General features: G+C 39.9%; 1 protein-coding gene across 19 annotated transcripts in view; it reads right to left on the minus strand.

Moving 5' to 3' along the window:
• The window catches only part of SLC25A26 (solute carrier family 25 member 26), a 148711-nt gene that overhangs the window by 106765 nt on the left and 23000 nt on the right, over positions 1-18946 (minus strand). For 17 of the 19 annotated variants that reach the window (XM_044933676.2, XM_044933671.2, XM_044933673.2 and 14 more), the window contains 2 exons: positions 9858-9962; positions 8532-8579 (listed from right to left, as the gene is read on the minus strand). The exons of the other annotated variants lie outside the window; for them this stretch is intronic. In XM_044933676.2, coding sequence (XP_044789611.1) covers positions 8532-8579; positions 9858-9962 — 153 coding nt within the window. The remainder of the gene's footprint in view (positions 1-8531; positions 8580-9857; positions 9963-18946) is intronic. 19 annotated transcript variants of the gene reach the window in all.

Genomic DNA, 18946 nt, shown 5'->3' on the forward strand with positions numbered 1-18946 from the left:
TGAACGGGTATCCATTCTAGACAACACGGCCACCATGCAACAATGGAATATGTAGCCTTTTCAGAACTGTACAGTGCAAATGAAATTTGTCCTAAGAACGAGAAAAGTAAATAGCAGCTGGTTTCATGTAAACAAAACACGAGAAAATATGCACTGAGGGGCTAAAGTAATCTTTCTACATTAAGATAATTTTACAAAATTGTTCTTTCTAAAACTGTTTGTTTATTTAAGAGATGATGAAAAACTGTAGGCTGAAATCCATATTTGAGGAGTAACAAGTTTACTCTCTGGATTAAAGAATGAAGTATTGTTCATTCCTCACAGACCATCTCTACGGTAAAGTTATAATAAAGTAAATGCAATTAGGTGACTCATTTTATAAACTGCTTGTGATTAAAGGCAATATTTCATTTTCATTTGTTTAATATTCCCATTAATAAGAATGTCTCATTACACATTTACTGAAAGCCTGAACAATAAAACAATGGACAGATTCCAAGAGCAAACGGACTTTTTTTTTTTTCTTTTCCCATGAAGCTAACATTATGGAATTTTAACAGATGTTCTATTTGGTCATAGTTAATAAAATGAATTATGTAGGATTAAAACAAGGTTCAATATGTTTGCATTGGATTTTAACTGAAAAACAATTTCACATTAAAAGTTCAGGGGAAAAAAAAGTTTGGAAAGATTTACAATCACTTTTTCCCCTTTAAAGTGAATTACTAAAGATGTAGGGGAAAGGGGGGGAATTAATTACTCTTCTAATGAAACCAGCTTTATAAAAACTATTTTTTCAAGGTTTAAGAAGACAGAAATCTTAGAAAAGGATATACTCTTTGGTATTTCATCACCTCTCCAATGCAAAGATCTTCTGCTGTAGTGGGTCAAAGGCTGAGCCCCCACCCGGCGTAATTCCAAGTCCCCTTAGAGTTCCCCCAGCATTCTGAAATGGTCACGGTGTCTAACAGCATCTGAACAAAACACAATCAAACTTAAAGGAATGAAAAAAGCAACAAATAATTACTGAGCACTGACTTTGTGGCAGGTGTTACCCCCAGAGCCTGCGCATAATACAAAGAGGTAAAAATCCCACTGCTATCTCCATGTGGATCTTATACACTGCATGGGAGGACTAGGCATAAGTACATATAGCCAGACATAACTGAAGCAAACCAAAAGAGAAAGGAAGAGGTAAAGCCAAGGAAACAATTTCACACACACACACAGAGGTACAAAGCCTTGACAGAAGGAGCTAAGTTCTCATCAGAGAATACTTTCTTTCTCTTCTTACTATCACAAAGGCAGGAAATAGTACACAGATTTAAGAATGGTAAATAACGATTCTAGCCAGAGTTGCTTGAAAACACTTTTCAACAGAAATCATTCAACTATTGTAATCTTTGAAAGAAAGCCTTCCTCTTAGTCGGTAAGCTTATTTGGAGAAAAAATTCCAGTAAATTATCAACATGACCTAAAAAAGAATAACTATGAAAAATTTTCCAACCCATTTACATTAGTAATTTTGCTCAGTTCAACCATCAACTAGAGTAACTGTACAAATACTATAACCAATATGTTGTTTTTCCTACAGAAGTAGCCAGCAAACACAAAATCAATTGCAGGTTGCAATTTGTTAACTGAATAAACAACTTAATTCTACAAGACATTTGGATAAAACACTCTCCAATTGGGAGCTGAGAAGCTCTTTGAGCAGTAACAGTTAGTGAGCCTCTGGTTCAAACACAACTAGTGTGTATTCATCATCATGAGACGGCATTCACATGTTTACATGCAGACAGAACAAGGCTGCATCCCTGTTCAAGAACCTCACAGCCTAGGGGCAGTTTGCTTCATCTCTGGTCTTAGCAGACCATACTGCTGTAATACTTCCTTCATGAGACTGCAGCAAGAACAATCAATATGAGGTTCCAAATACACACAGGCAAAGCTGAGCTCAGAGAGGTAAAGTTGCTTGCCAAGGGCAAACAGCTGGTGAGAGACAGTGGCATTCCTCACTTGCCGGGAGCCGGCATATTGCATATTGAGTGCATACTGCATATTGAGTGCAGCACTTTCCACAGCATCATCTTTCAGGATCTGGAATAGCTCAACTGGAATTCTATCACTGCCGGGGAGCCAGCGTGAGGAGCTCCGCCCATGACAAAGGTCATGAGGAAGGAGGCTCGGCATACGCAAAGGCAGGATCGAGCCTCAGGAGTCCCCCTGGAAATTCTCGAGCATCTACCCCCCAAAACCAGAGTCTGCCTACTTTCTGCTTTGTGCTTTCACCTACACCTCTGACTTTACGGGGGCTGTCCCCCACTACCTCTCTCTGAAAAAAGAGTTAGCTTACAGCTCCAGTTAACAATTCCTGGGTGTGACAGTGTTTCAACCTACAAATTCCTTTGGAAATCCTCTAGCCTGCCTGAATAGGTTTTTCCGGCCACATGTGATTGCTCAGAGCCTCCCAACCTTGAGAGGCATGAGATGTTCTAAACTGTCTAAACACAGATTCCTTTGAGCAGTTAAAAGATTGATTAGAAATTGTATTGGTGAAGGGATTTTCACTTGTTGGGCCAATGTTTACTGCTAAGTCTCCATATCCCTTACCTGCTGTGTCCCTGGCAGTGTATTGATTAATATAATTGGTGTAAGTAGTAGCTTTAATATTTGTAACCTGGGACCCTTGAGTTAACTCTTTTTCTTGTTATAGCCCACCACACCTTTGCTCTGTAGGAATGCAACTTTATCTACTGCTTTTGGAGGGTGGCTCCTGACCAATCACCTTTAGAGAAAAGTAAGTTTTCAGAAGAAAGGGTCTTAAAATGTTAACAGGCCTCCGGGCCAGAAGATGATGCAAATCACCTAAGCTTTTGCATATGATAAGTTTGCAGGAAGAAAGTCCGGCTTGCTGCATGACTCTACCCCTTCCCCCATTATCCTCTATGCATAACTTAAGGTATAAAAACTACTTTGGAAAATAAAGTGCGGGCCTTGTTCACCAAAACTTGGTCTCCCCATGTCGTTCTTTCTCTCACCTTCTGGCTGAATTATTCAGCCTCTTTTCTCCACTGAATTTCCTCACTGAGCTATCCTTATTTCAGCCTCTTTTCTCCACTGAATTTCCTCACTGAGCTATCCTTATTCTATTACTCTTTATATTCTTAATTAACGTTTAATTAAGCAGTTGTTTCCTGATCCTCGCCGACGCCGTCCCCGCTTCGAATTCCCTGGATCCACCGGGGCTGGACCCCGGCACTCACTGAGATGTCATTTCCTGTCAAAAGCCCTTTCAGTTACCAAGAATACTATTAATCATAGTTAACATATCCTGAATATATCCTAAGCCTCAGGACTTTACTTTCATCACCAATCACATCCACACCTGGGTGTTGTTTTTGCTTTGACTCCATCTCTTCATTCTTTCTGGAGTTATTTCTCTACTGATCTCCCGTAGCACACTAGGCACCTACCGACCTGGGGAGATCATCTGTCAGTTTCCTATCTTTTTGCCTTTTCACACTGTTCATGGAGTTCTCGGACAAGAATACTGAGGTGGTTTTCCATTTCCTTCTCCAGTGGATCACGTTTTGTCAGACCTCTCCACCATCACCTGTCCGTCTTGGGTGGCCCTACATGGCATGGCTCATAGTTTCACTGAGTTAGACAAGGCTGTGGTCCATGTGATCAGATTGGTTAGTTTTCTGTGACTGTGGTTTTCAGTCTGTCTGCCCTCTGATGGAGAAGAGTAAGAGGCTTATGGAAGCTTCCTGATGGAAGATACTGACTGAGGGGGAAACTCGGTCTAGTTCTGATGGGCGGAGCCATGATCCATTGCATCATCGAAAAAGCAAGAGAGTTCCAAGAAAACATCTACTTCTACTTTATTGACTATGCCAAAGTCTTTGACTGTGTGGATCACAACAAACTGTGGACAGTTCTTCAAGAGATAGGAATACCAGACCACCTGATGTGTCTCCTGAGAAATCTGTATGCAGGTCAAGAAGCAACAGTTAGAACTGGACATGGAACAACAGACTGGTTCCAAATTGGGAAAGGAGTACGTCAAGGCTGTATATTGTCACCATGCTTAGTAAACATATATGCAGAGTACACCATGAGAAATGCTGGACTGGAAGAAGCACAAGCTGGAATCAAGATTGCCAGGAGAAATATCAATAACCTCAGATATGCAGATGACACCACCCATATGGCAGAAAGTGAAGAGGAACTCAAAAGCCTCTTGATGAAAGTGAAAGAGGAGAGTGAAAAAGTTGGCTTAAAGCTCAACATTCAGAAAACGAAGATCATGGCATCTGGTCCCATCACTTCATGCCAAATACATGGAGAAACAATGGAAACAGTGAGAGATTTTATGTTTTGGGACTCCAAAATCACTGCTGATGGTGACCGCAGCCATGAAATTAAAAGACGCTTACTCCTTGGAGGAAAAGTTATGACCAACCTAGACAGTATATTAAAAAGCAGAGACATTATTCTGCCAACAAAGGTCCATCTAGTCAAAGCTTTGGTTTTACCAATATGTATGGATGTCAGAGTTGGACCATAAAGAAAGCTGAGCGCCGAAGAATTGATGCTTTTGAACTGTGGTGTTGGAGAAGACTCTTGAGAGTCCCTTGGACTGCAAGGAGATCCAACCAGTCCATCCTAGGGGAAATCAGTCCTGGGTGTTCATTGGAAGGACTGATGTTGAAGCTGAAATGCCAATACTTTGGCCACCTGATGCGAAAAACTGACTCATGGGAAAAGACCCTTATGCTGGGAAAGAATGAAGGCGGGACAAGGGGATGACAGAGGATGAGATGGTTGGATGGCATCACTAACTCAATGGACATGAGTTTGAGTAAACTCCGGGAGTCGGTGATGGACAGGAAAGCCTGGCGTGCTGCAGTCCATGGGGTCACAAAGAGACACTACTGAGTGACTGAACTGAACTGAACTGACTGACCCAGAAGTTGTATGGAGAGCAGCCTCTCGACCTTGGATGTGAATTAGAAAGGAATTTCTGTAGCAAAAGAAAACAGAGAGGCAAGTCATTTCCGGTAAGTTAAACTCAACAAATGGGTTTTCTCCATACATTCTACTCCTTTTTAAAGGTGTACCTGCTGTGTGTGTTGGGCACCACGCAGAACACTTCTGCCCTGAAGGATTCACATTCTTGTGGGGAAGCTAGTTAGGGGCAGCCACAGTTGGGGCTTCCCTGTTGACTCAGATGGTAGAGAATCAGCCTGTAGTGCAGGAGACAGAGATTGATCCCTGAGTTGGGAGGATCCCCTGGAGAAGGGAACGGCAACCCACTCCAGTATTCTTGCCTGGAGAATCCCATGGACAGAGGAGTCTGTCGAGCTACAGTCCATGGGGTCTCAAAGAGTCGGACACAACTGAAGCGGCTAACACTTTTACACTTCTCACCAATGGTACTAGCAATTCCAGAGGTGAGAAGTGATCTCAACTGTAATTTTAAGTGAGACTGGGCATATGAATATGTATCTGAAAGTGAGTTTATTCCTTTACTGTGAGCTGACGGTTTTAATTATATTGAGGTTCTCGTGTGAATTAAATGAAGAGACCCACATGAAGTGCCTCCTATAGACCCTGATGCTTAGTTCATGTATGCACATCCATACATGACTACTAGAAAACCCATAGCTTTGACTAGACAGACCTTTGCTGGCAAAGTAATGTCTCTGCTTTTTAATATGCTATGTCTAGGTCAATGGAAACTCTGAAACCAGCCTGGCTACAGAGGCTGCTGTGACTTTACTCCCCATTTCCATGTTACTGAAATAACCGCACTGCCCCACAATGCTTGGCCACATTTAATCTGGCCTAGATCATGAGGAATATGAATACTGAAAGGGTGAGATAAAGAGTATAATTGGTTGACCTTGCTTAGACTCTGTCTAAAATTCACAGTAACTAAAATAATTTAGGAGAACATAAGGGATAAGCATGCAATCTCCACAAACATCAAACCATGTGACAGCATTCACAAAATCTAAAGAACACACATAATCTATCTTATAAGGCATGGATTCAAACTTCAATTTCATTCTAATGGGCTACTGTGAGGGAGATAAAACTATTTCAAACAAAAACCGCACACAGAATAAATGTATAAGCTTCCTTGTGATTCTCACTAAGGCTTCAATGTATTTTCTTATTGAAACAATCAAACAAGCTCTTGGTGAAAAGATCTTATACTGATGTCAGAACAATGTAAAAAGTGAAACTATTTATAATGCAAAAATTTTGTTTAAAGAAGATACATCACTTCTTATTTTTCTCATTTTGAGAAGAAGCTATGTTTCATTTGGCAATAACTCTTCTCTCATTCTCTCTGAGAATCTGTACAAAAGCAATATCTCAACTAAAATCAATTCTGAAGGATCTTTTATTAAAATGCATAATGCAGAAGACCCCAATTAAATTTTCAGTAAACCACTGCCATTTTGAGTAAACAAAGTCATCTCAGCAGGGTCACACTTTTAGCAAGAACTGCAGCCTAGAAATTAATTACTAGTGTGACGTACGTCAAAACAAATTTTTAGAAGAACAGTATGCAGTTGTAACCATGTTTTACCTATTTGTTTGTATGCACAATGAGTATTCTCTGGCATGTAAATATTCATTCATTCGGCATCTCACAGAAAAATAAAAAAGAGATTTATTGTCCACCTCTCTTTTTCCTGCACCCAGGTGAAACCTGAGTAAATAACAAGTGCTTAGTGAGTCAGAAAATAAGGACAGAATGAAGATGGTTATTTTGAAAGGCAGAAGTCATCTTCACACAAATAACTTAATTTTGAAACATTCAGTCTGCCTTCAAAAGAAGTTTTTCAAAGATATACATCAACACCACCACCGCACTGAAGGTTATTACTTCATAGAAATCAAAGCTTCAAATAACACGTAACAGTGCTGGTGTTTCATAAAGAAGACTGTAATCTATGCTAACAACAAACAAATAAGACAAAATAAAAAACTACCTGGGAACAAAATTCAGATTCCAAAGAATTTCAATTTTCTGCTAATTATAACAATATGTATTTAAATTAAACACATTTCTATAAATGAGAACATTTTAGCATCCAAGGGAAATCCAAACAGAAAACAAGGATTCAAGGAGAGGTATGCGGATTCTTTTGCATTTTAATAGAAAATTATGTTCTAATCCTTTTCCCAATGTATACCTATATCAAATCATCACACTGTATACTTCAAATGCCTCACAATTTCATTTGTCAATTATACCTCAAAAAAAAAAAAAGTGTAGGATTTAAACTCGTAAAAAAAAAAAAAAAAAGAAACCAACTTATGTCCCAAACCAAACAAAGACTTCTCTTATATTCCATATGCCACCTTATCTATAGGTCAACTTTTAAACCTCAAAATAGCCTCTTCTGGGAGGGAATATATAGAGTTATGACTGATTTGCATTGTATGGCAAAGGCCAACACAACACTGTAGAGCAATTATCCTTCCATCTTAAAAAAATCATCTAAAAAAAGTAAAACAACAAAAACCAAAAAGAAAAAGTTGCCTCTTATATGTGAATAAAAAATTAAAACATGTTTTCTGCAGTAATATACACACTAAAATACTTTGATTTTTTCAATCAAAGAAAAAAAGACACTGACCACATATTGAACCTCAGAATTTCGAAGCTAGAAGGCTTGCTCCAAGGCACACTGCACTGAGAATCTCAGGCCGGCCAGCACTCCAGGCCAGAATGAACTTTCTAATACATCGTGTTTTGTCATCAGGAAGATAAGAGCTAACTGTACAATTTTTCATATAAAAACATACTTTTGAGACCCTTGTCTCCCAGAGTGCTTCATTCATGACCATTTTCTCTCTCATTTTGTGTATTACAGTAATTAACCTGACATCTTACCCTTAGTAGCTGTTTCTTACTATGTCAGCTGTGGTGGCCATGTAGCCACCTTAGATAAACATGAAGCTATAGGATGGGTCATTCTGACCATTGGGGTTGCTCTTTCAGCAGGATCAACTCATTCTACCCAGTCATCAGATTTCAGAACGAAGATAACAGTGGACTTCCCTGTGGTTCAGTGGTTAAGAATCCACCTGCCAATGGAGGGAACACAGGTTTGATCCTTGGTCCAGGAAGTTTTCACATGCCGTGGGGCAATTAAGACCATGTGCTGCAACTACTAAAGCCCAAACGCTAGGGAGCCCGTGTGCCCTAGCGGGCTCCATTCTTTCATCAACAGAGGCCACCACAGCATGAAGCCCTGCTCCACAACTAGCCCCAGCTCGTCACAAACAGAGAAAGCCCACACGCAAACAGCCAGACCAGTCCAAAAAAAATACACTGTTTTTTTAATCCCGTGCCTTAAAAATTAAGCTAACAACAAAAAAAAAGACTATACAGTGGTCGATAATTTCCCTTTGTAATTTTTTAAACCAGACTCTCCAAATAAACTTATTGAACAAAGCGTATCATTCTCTCATACTTCAGTATTAGAAATTTAGCTAGTTACCTCTCTTAAAACAGTGCTTTTGTAGCCTCGATATAATCCTTGGATGCCCTGAAACAAATAAAAAGCCAAGAGCTCAGAAAGTCAGAATAGCAGAGACTTCTAAACAACAGTCTGCATAAAGCAGATTAACCTTTTCTAAAGTTTGAGTTTTAAGATATTCAGTATGACAATTCTCCAAGAGGTTAAAGGTGCTAAACCGGCCTAAGGTACATAAAGCTCAGGTTAGCTTCCTTTCAAATGAGAACATCATTTGTAATAAAATAACAAAGCTGATTACAATTCAACTAAGCTTTACTAGTTTTCAACATTTCGTCTCTTGGGGAAAAAAAAATACTTGAGATGCTTTAAACAAACGTATTTTCAAAAGCAAATGCACACAGAATGCTATCCTTTCATATAAAAACAAAATTATATTTTGTATTTTCAATCATCAGACATGATAAATTCATAAATAATCTCTCAAAAGTGATAAATACCTCTGGACAAGCCTTGATCTATTTAACTACCCACACGATTCAACAGGAACCCTTCCCTGGACTGATCTCATTCACATGATTCAATACTCAATGTCTCCTCATTGAGGTGACAGAGGGATCATTAAAAATAACTCTCCTAAAACCTGGACTCAATGAAATTTTCATGAGATTGATTTCCATTTTTAAAAAAAAAAGATGGGGGGGGGGGGGGGCGCTTCTGTACAAACTATAAAGAAAAGCAGCTCAATGGTCCCCAGTCATATGGTCAGCAAGCATGATTTCTGACCCACAGTTTAACATGAACCAGTATAAGACAAATTACAAGTATATATAAATATTATGACACGGGTCACTATATCAGTCCATTACCACAGGTCTCTTCCATGGTCCTCAAATTCTGTAGTGATGTTTTAATACATCTTTATTCACTTCATATATTCACTATTTATTTCTGATTCTAAAAGAACGACAGGCCAATTACAATGTAGGACACATACTTAATGGTGCATTTGTTTAGAAATTTGAAAAAGAAATAAAATTGAAAATAAAAAATTGAAAAACAATGGAAAGGCAAAGATAATCTTAGCATTAACAGTTGCTATAATTGGACAGTAAATTTAGCCTTAAGCTCTAAGGCTCCTGGGATGAGGGCCACAATATTCCTATCAGCTACAATAAAATATCCTCAATACGAGAGCTTAAAAACATATTCTTAGGACTCCCCTGGTAGCCCAGTGGCTAAGACTGTGCTCCCAACTCAGGGGACCCAGATTCGATCCCTGGTCCGGGAACTAGGTCCCTCATGCTACAGCTAAGACCTGATGCAGCCACAAAAAACACATATGCTCACCTCTTGACATAAGATGTTAGAGAAAATGTGAAATGTTCCTGAAGAAGCAGATACTTGTGCCCTCTGCTTAACTACTTCAGAAGGAACTCGAATCAGGCAGGCAACCTAAAATACATAAATTTAATTACATCCTTAAAACAAAGTAATTGTTATGAGAGTGGAAATTTTTTATAAGCAAAAAATGCCGTTAAAGAAAAGCATAATGTACAGTGCTCACTGCAAGGCATCAAAAGGGTTTTCTGTTTTTGTTTCTTTTTTAACCTAAAATACTCACAGCATTAATGGATATGCACTGTTTTGTGGGGATCCTCCCACCTCCTGCCTCACTGCTCCAAGCACACCCGTCTATATACCCCTCCATGGGAAGGAGCTCATGTATTCATTCTGAACTCCCAACACCTAGCAGGGCCTCTGGCGTTCACATGACAGCCATTTCAAACATGTCTGCTTGATGAATGAATCCAAAGTGCCTTAGCTTTACTGGAGTAATGCACAATGACAGAAGCAAGACTGAAAAATCAGCTGATTACCCCAATCTTCCATTCCACTCCATTTCCAGCCTCAACCTGTTCACAGCTCCAGCACCCCTGACCTCCCCAAGTAATGTCTCTTGAAACACTCAACAGCTGAGGGGTAACCCCAGGTACTCGTGGGCCCTGCTCCAGCATTTGAGTAGACTTAGGTCTTGCCTGGTCCATACCATTTGTCGACTAGACCAGTCAACAAATAACTGTAACATCACCCTTGGGAACATGCCAGCGTCAGTTACACAGCACCTCAATCGCACACTTCCAGGACTCTGCTTTCAGTAGCCCACTTATCTTTAGAGGAACAGTTAACAATAAAGAACTGGTCATATTAGAAGGGACTCTGCCCACTGGAGGACAGAAGGCACCAGGAACAGGGAGGGAGACATATGAACTGGTATTTTAAACTGCTATAGTGGAAGTCCTATATTTAAGCCTCCACAGACCAAGCAGTCTGCCAAGGATACAAATTTTTTTCTCCAACTTGGAATTCACACACCTGACTCTGGTGTTCAGTGTTTTGTACATGGTTGAGGAAATTAATTTTAAAACTTTCAGAATATGCATTTCATATATATGAGGCACAATAAAAAATGTGGACACTTTTTCTTCATAACACGTGCAGCAAAATGGAAACAAAAACAAGAAATTTAAGAAAACCATACCATCAAATAGGATACTTGCCATTTTCAATCTGCAGTCTCCTAATTCCCAATTTGAGATTACTACCCAATTTGGGTATTATATAAGGCTTTGTCTTTCTAATATTAAATAGCTGTTAATATTAAGGTACAAACTGGGCTTCCCCGGTGGTTCAGCAGCGAAGACTCTGCCTGCCAATACACGAGACTTGGGTTCAATCCCTGGGTCAGGAAGATCCACTGGAGAAGGAAATGACAACCCAATCCACACTATTCATGCCTGCGAAATCCCACTGACAAGAGAAGCCTGATGGGCTATAGTCCATGGGGTCACAAAGAGTTGGACACAACTTGGTGACTAAGTAACAGCAATGACAAAGGTACAAATCAGCAAAAAAAAATTTTTTTTTTTTGCAGGTGCAGTCTTTACATTTTATTAACCATAGAAGATACTTTTTTAACGAGCCTAATAGAGATATTCACTGTGCAAAAGCTGATGATGTTTACAGTCTTAAATACAAGCACCAACACAGAAAGGATATTGTGTCAGTTCAGTTCAGTTCAGTCGCTCAGTCGTGTCTGACTCTTTGCAACCCCATGAATCACAGCACACCAGGCCTTCCTGTCCATCACAAACTCTCGGAGTTCAACCAAACTCATGTCCATCGAGTTGGTGATGCCATCCAGCCATCTCATCCTCTGTCGTCCCCTTCTCCTCCTGCCTCCAATCCCTCCTGGCATCAGAGTCTTTTCCAATGAGTTAACTCTTCACTTGAGGTGGCCAAAGTACTGGAGTTTCAGCTTTAGAATCAGTCCTTCAAAAGAACACACAGGACTCATCTCCTTTAGAATGGACTGGTTGGATCTCCTTGCAGTCCAAGGGACTCACTCTCAAGAGTCTTCTCCAACACCACAGCTCAAAAGCATCAATTCTTCAGCACTCAGCTTTCTTCACAGTCCAACTTTCATATCCATACATGACAACTGGAAAAACCATAGCCTTGACTAGATGGACCTTTGTTGACAAAGTGATGTCCCTGCTTTTTAATACGCTATCTAGGTTGGTCATAACTTTCCTTCCAAGGAGTAAGCGTCTTTTAATTTCATGGCTGCACTCACAATCTGCAGTGATTTTGGAGCCCAAAAAAATAAAGTCTGACACTGTTTCCCCATCTATTTGCCATGAAGTGATGGGACCAGATGCCATGATCTTAGTTTTCTGAATGGTGAACTTTAAGTCAACTTTTTCACTCTCCTCTTTCACTTTCATCAAGAGGCTTTCTAGTTCTTCTTCACTTTCTGCCATAAGGGTGGTGTCATCTGCATATCTGAGGTTATTGGTATTTCTCCTGGCAATCTTGATTCCAGCTTGTGCTTATTCCAGCCCAGCGTTTCTCATGATGTACTCTGCATATAAGTTAAATAAGCAGGGTGACAATATACAGCCTTGACGTACTCCTTTTCCTATTTGGAACCAGTCTAAAAGTCCATTAATTCTACACTTAAGAGGATCATTTCTTTATGTAAGCACAATCTCATTTATGAATTACACATGATATGTAGTTTAGGATCCATCTACATTATGCTTATAACTGCATGCTGCTGCTGCTAAGTCGCTTCAGTCGTGTCCGACTCTGTGCGACCCCATGGACTGCAGCCTACCAGGTTCCTCCGTCCATGGGATTTTTCAGGCAAGAGTACTGGAGTGGGTTGCCATTGCCTTCTCCTCAAACTTTTTATATAAAAACAATCAAACAGTAAATATTTTAGACTTTGCAAGCCACACGATCTCTGTCACTACAGTTGAACTACGCTGTGGGAACACAAAAACAGCTAAAGATAGTGATCCGTATGTAAATGGTGCAATTGTGTTCCAATAAAACTTTATTTATAAAAACAGGCAATAGTTTGCCAACCCCTACTCTAGGCATAAACACTGCCAAATCCTTCCTTCATATTCACCTCAACAAAAGCAGAGCACACACAGAACAGATGTAGGCCTCAGCAACCCCAGGACACAAGGAACAGAGATGGCATGTGATTGATTCTAGACGTCACGGAGTCAGCTAACATGGCCATATCCCCTCTGAAACATAGCTCAGAAGTAACAGTACTTTATGTGGATGCACTCCAACTGCTATCACGAGGACAACAAAGGATTAACGAACTCACGTCATTTTTTTCCCCAAACTGAGAAGACTTACAAAACAATATAATCTACCTTGTTTTTCTTCATTCATCAATCACTTGAATGCTTTTTGTCTGCAAAGCTATTTGCAATTTGGGCCAGTTTATCTTTCCACGCATAGCCTCCTTTCACATTTACTGATTCAGTTCAATAAAAACAGATGGAGCCAGATACGGCAGAAGAAACTGCCTGGTAAAGACGACTAAGAAGCTGCCCTGACCTCAAAGCACCCACAGTCACATAACAAACAGTTTCAACAATACATGGCAAGAAATAGAATAAAACTTCCCAGAGGCAGAGACAAGTACCATAGCAAATGGAAAGGAGGGGTATTTAGTCCAACTTCCAGACTGGGGGAAAACGAAAACTGTCAGATATTATGCCTTCAGAGAACCTTCCAAATGCGCAAGAATTAGCTGGAGAAGAAAAGTAAAAAGGGCATGATGGGGAGTGGAAACAGAAAAGCACACAAGTGTGAAGCGGGTGTTCAGGGCAACAGAGTCACCTTAGCTTCCAGTGTGTGCTCACCCAACCCGCTCCATACCACCAAAACTTCAAGTTCAAGGTCAGAAGACTGAACTGATGGCCGAGCAAGGAGGCCCTGTGTGCCACACACAGAGACTGGACTTCCGTGCACAGACAATGGGAACAACTGGAAAAGCTGAGGCAGAGGATCTGCAGCGGCAACATAGACGGACTTGGAGGGCATTACGTTGAGTGAAGTGAAACAGAGAAAGACAAATACAGTATGATATCACTTACATGTGGAATCTAAAAAAAACAAATACAATGAACCAGTGAATATGACACAAGGAAGCAGACTCGCAGATACAGAATAACTTAGTAGTTACTGATGGGGAGAGGAAGTTGGGGGAGGGGAATTACAGTGGCAGGGGATTAAGCGGTACAAACTATCAGATATAAAATAAGGTACAAGGAAAAAATAAGCGACAAGGATACACTGTCCAAAAGAGGGAACATAGCCCATAATTTACAATAAGTGGAGTATAATCTCTAAAAGTTGTAAACTACTGTATTACACACCTGTAACTTACATAATACTTTACATCAACTGTGTTTCAATTAAAAAAATACATAAAATACACATACAAAGTTTAGGCAGAAGAATGATAACCTGCATGTGCTTTAGGGACATCACTCTGGCTGCAGCAGGTAGGAGAATACTTGAAAGACGAGAGAGAATGGTAAGAGGCAAAGAGGAAAGACAAAAAGAAAGCAAAAGACAAGCTCTAAGAGTGCTACAACAGTTCTGTAGAAGATACCAGGACATGAATATAGTTCATAGAAGAAGGAAATTTGAGTCAGGAGTTAAATGAAAGGAACTGGTGACTGATAAGAGGTCAATCTAGTGGTGCTGTTAAATGAGACCAGGGGTCAGAGGAGGAAAACAGGTTTAGAGTTTAGACTGCGACATGTTGAGAAGTCTGTGACACATGTAAGGGGCTCTATCTGGTCAAGAAATTAGTATCTGACTAAAACTAGAAAGTAACAGGGCAAGAGATACAGACATAGAAATCATCAGCATTAAGTGGTATACCTGGAACCAAGAGAGTGAATTAAATTACCTAAGTAAAAGGCAAAAAGGGAAGGTCAAAAGGTCAAGAATGGAATTCCGAGGAACACCCATTCTTATAAAGCATTCAAAAAGACCTGATCAGACATATGAGAAGGAAAAAACTGCTGCAGTGAGCACTGGTCTTCTGTGGCTGCCCAGTTTTCAATTCTCACATGTGAGAGGCTCCCCTACTGAAGAAAACAAAAGGTGTCAGTCACTCTTCTCCCTGGCCATGTCACCAACTTAGGCTTCACTTGTCAGTTACTCCCACCCAAGCATTTGCATCCTGAGCGCCACTGGCCAATCCTAGCCACCAGCCACGTGAGGCTACAGAGCACTGGCCAAGCTGCAAATGCAACTGCAAGCTGCTGCAAACACCACACACACAAAGGATGCTGAACGTCTTAGTGTCAAAAAATAATGTGAACTATCCCATTAATAATTCTTTTATACTGATTACATGCTGAAAGGTTAATACTCTGGATACGTGTGGATTGAGAACTTGTATTAAAATCATCCAGCTAGCTTTTTATTTTTCACTTTTCTAATGTGCTTACTAGAAAATGTAAAATTACACCATTGTCTTATAGGATCTTTCTGTTGGACAGTACCGTTCTGGGGCTACCAGGAGAGCAACATCCAAGGTCCAGGGTCCAGGGGCAGTGCCGGGGACAGCATCCTAACTGCACTGACCCTAAGGTACAGGCCTGATTGTGGTCCTTGCCATGGCTTCCCCTCCCATTCATTTCCCTCATTCTCCAGTCTTCATCTATTCTAAGAGCCATCAAACAGTGCTCTGAGTCAATTACAAAATCTCTTTTGGATAAAGCAGCAGAACACCAACTAGTGGCTTGGGCAATAAATGACATTAAGTTGTCGCCTAACAAGTATTTTGGTCAACATTTAGTGCAGAACCTCTACAAAGTGAGCTAGAATCCATGCTCTTTCACTTTCCTTTCTGCCAATGCTGGCATACTGGCCTTTTATCCACAGGCTTGCTGCCTCATGAGTAATGTGACTCAAATATCCTCCAGCATGACCCGGTCACACAACTGGATTCCAGGCAAGAAAAGGTCTCTTCTTTTTTTTTTTTTTCAGAGGCCCCCTAATGGGTATCCACTTGGCCATCACTGTGTGACATGGCCACCCTCTTTTAGGAAGGCTAAGAATATGTAGATCAAGAAAAGGGTTAGGGACATTGCCACTCAAAGCAAACCAAGGGAGAAAGGGAAAGCAGCAATGTCTGCCAACTTTCCAAACACCAACCTTTTTTCTCACAAGATAGCCAAGATCAATTTCAACTGCAAGCAACCAAGAATGCTACTCGACAGCTGACAGTCAAGGGGACCAAAAGTCTCACAGGGAGATTCCCAGAATAATGGGTCACGAGTCTCAACCAGTGCACACATTAGGATTAGTGAAGGTCCCAAGAATGGTTCCAGGGGAGGGCTGGGCCAGGAGAGTGAATTCACACTGAATTACAGTGAATTCACAAGTGATTCAGAGATCGGGATGGGCAAGTGTGGACAACTCCTAAAGAAAGCTGGGGGAGACATTAGGAGAGAGAGTTTAGGATCGTAAAAGTATCTGTACGTAAGGATGAGGGAAAGTTGTAACAGCAAGGCAGAGGTTGACAATTTATAAAAGAAATGGGATGACGTGAAAACCCCCGAGACTATGAAAAAGGTAGAGCCAGGGGCCCAAGCCACGCCTGCACCACGGGGGCAGCATCCCTTTAATTGCGCTGCCTTCAGCACAGGGTGCCATTCTGCATCCAAACTGGGCTGTTCATTCAGGACTTGGCTCCAGGAGGGGATGAGCAGTGGTCTGGGTGAGGGGCTTCAGACCTAGTCAGTGGTCCCAGCTGTGTCAGTGAACTCTCAAGCATTCCCATCGCCTTCTGGGGTCTAGCTTTTCTTATTTGACTTGTACTGGAAATCTTCATCATACCCTTTTAGGTTTTGATTTCTATAATTCTTAATTTTTGCCCATCATACTTTCTCTTTTTTAAGCTCAAAAGATTCTCTTTATTCTCCAAATAAACTATTTCCTGACTATTCTCAGCCCCCCAAAAAAAATTTCAATTGAAAATTTTTCACTTAACTTATGCCATATAGTTTTTGAAAATATACTGCTTTCTCTCATACTAAACATAAATAATCTGAGGGCAAAAACATGCATTAAATTTACTAATCAACTGGAATCAACAGGGGTGGGAGAGGGGACACGAAATGCTCTAGTTTATTTTTTTTCCAAGTTGATTTTAGGTTTAATTGACAAAACTGCATCTACCATTTTTTGGTATTATGTAGAAAGTAAATAAAACTACCCAAGAAAGGGGGAAATGCCAAAAATTAATCATTTCCACAGAAAAACATTACCAATACTTCAGAATTTTCTAAATACATTTTTTTCCTTTGAACCGAATAGACTATTTTTACATGTATCAATAGTTACAAAAAGAATAGAAAAAACAGAGTGGGATTACAGGTGATTTTTCGCCTTTTCTGCCCACTTGCATTTTCTAAATTCTCCACAATGAACATGTATAATTACTTCATAAGTTTCTTTAACATAATTTCAAAGGGCAAAAACATTCGTTTTGAACTAAAGATTTTAAGTGAGGGACAAAATAAAATTAGAAGACTACTTAAAATACGCTTTTAGAAACAATCCTACTTATTAGCCCTGACAAAAACAACATTTAGTTTCAATTTTAACACACACACACATTAAATAGCTTACGACTAACTAAAACTGGATATAAATTATGTTATTTTTGGTAAGAGTGCAAACTTCTAAAGTCATATTTATAAGCCAGGATAGAGAATAAAGTCCACTGAAACTTACATGAACCTTACAGGGCAGTTCCCAGCATCTAAAACTCATTATAGAAATGAAAAATAAATAAGAAAGAGAAAAGAAAGAAAAGGGTACACTAACTCCTTGTATTTTTCAACTCAAGAGGTCAAGAGTGAAATACGACCCCAATATGTCAAGAAAATAGGAATCGTCCACTTTTGTGCCTCAGCATAAATATTTATGGAACTTCATGCTTCATAACCCTCCATGTTCTTATGTTGATTTTTATTTCTTAAAAATACAGCAGCAGAAGAGAAATTTTGTAAAGGTTCTCAGACGAAAAACAATCTAACTAACACAAGAGGTACAAAGCACCCAGCATGGCTTCCTGACTTCCCTGGCACGGCAATTTTGGCCCAAGAGGCCACAAAGTAATGCTTCTATTTCCTTCGGCAGCTCCCTTGCCTTCCATTTGGTTTTCTATTAACTCTGAACTTTCTTAGATTTGAATCTGAGCCACAACAGAGTATTTCACTGCACAGGAACAAAAACATGTTACAGTCTCATGGCTGCATGAAAGGAAACAAAGGCAATGTCGTCTGAGGGTCTTGGGGTATATCCATTCTTCAGAGCATCCTTTCCGCAGACGCCTGGGGTTCAGTGTGAATCCATGACACAGGGAGGGTGACATTTTCATTAAACCCCAAAATGTTGTATATGTTAAAGCTCTATCAAAAGACAAGACAAATAAGGCTTTTCATATAGAAAATACATGTCTCATTTTTTTTTTATCAATGTTCAAATGCAATACTGACCTCAGGGGAATTTAATATACCAAAACTCTGATGAACTTCAGATTGAGAATGATTACAAAAACATCAAAGTTGATACCAAGACTTTTCTTTTGTTGACATAAATAAAAACTCTTCTGATATGTTTTTATTTTTGAAATGGGGAGCAGAATATCTTTTAGTATTCATGGAACACCAAGATGCAAAACTACAAGTCCTAAGAGTAAGTGTATGAAAGGAAAGGAAATCACAGTTAACATTGGTCTGGTATTAGGTAAAATGAGTGAAGGCAGAGAAAAAGAGAGAGAAAGAAGCTGCTAAAACACCCTGGTTCTTTCATTCCCCTACCCAAGCCCCACACCTCCACACATCACTTGCCAGTCATTAACAGTCTCACCTCCAACCTCTCACTCTTGAAACCCTCTTTGAACTTGCTGGGTATCATCCACAGTAACTTGTATTATCTTTTACCCAGCTATTTCAACACAGTTTACACACCAAAAAAAAAATACCTGACTTAAGACTTTTCTGTAGGAAACTTAATAAACAGCCTAAAAATATTAA

Source organism: Bubalus bubalis, chromosome 21 (genome assembly GCF_019923935.1).
Source record: "Bubalus bubalis isolate 160015118507 breed Murrah chromosome 21, NDDB_SH_1, whole genome shotgun sequence".
NCBI classification, from domain to species: Eukaryota; Metazoa; Chordata; class Mammalia; order Artiodactyla; family Bovidae; genus Bubalus; species Bubalus bubalis.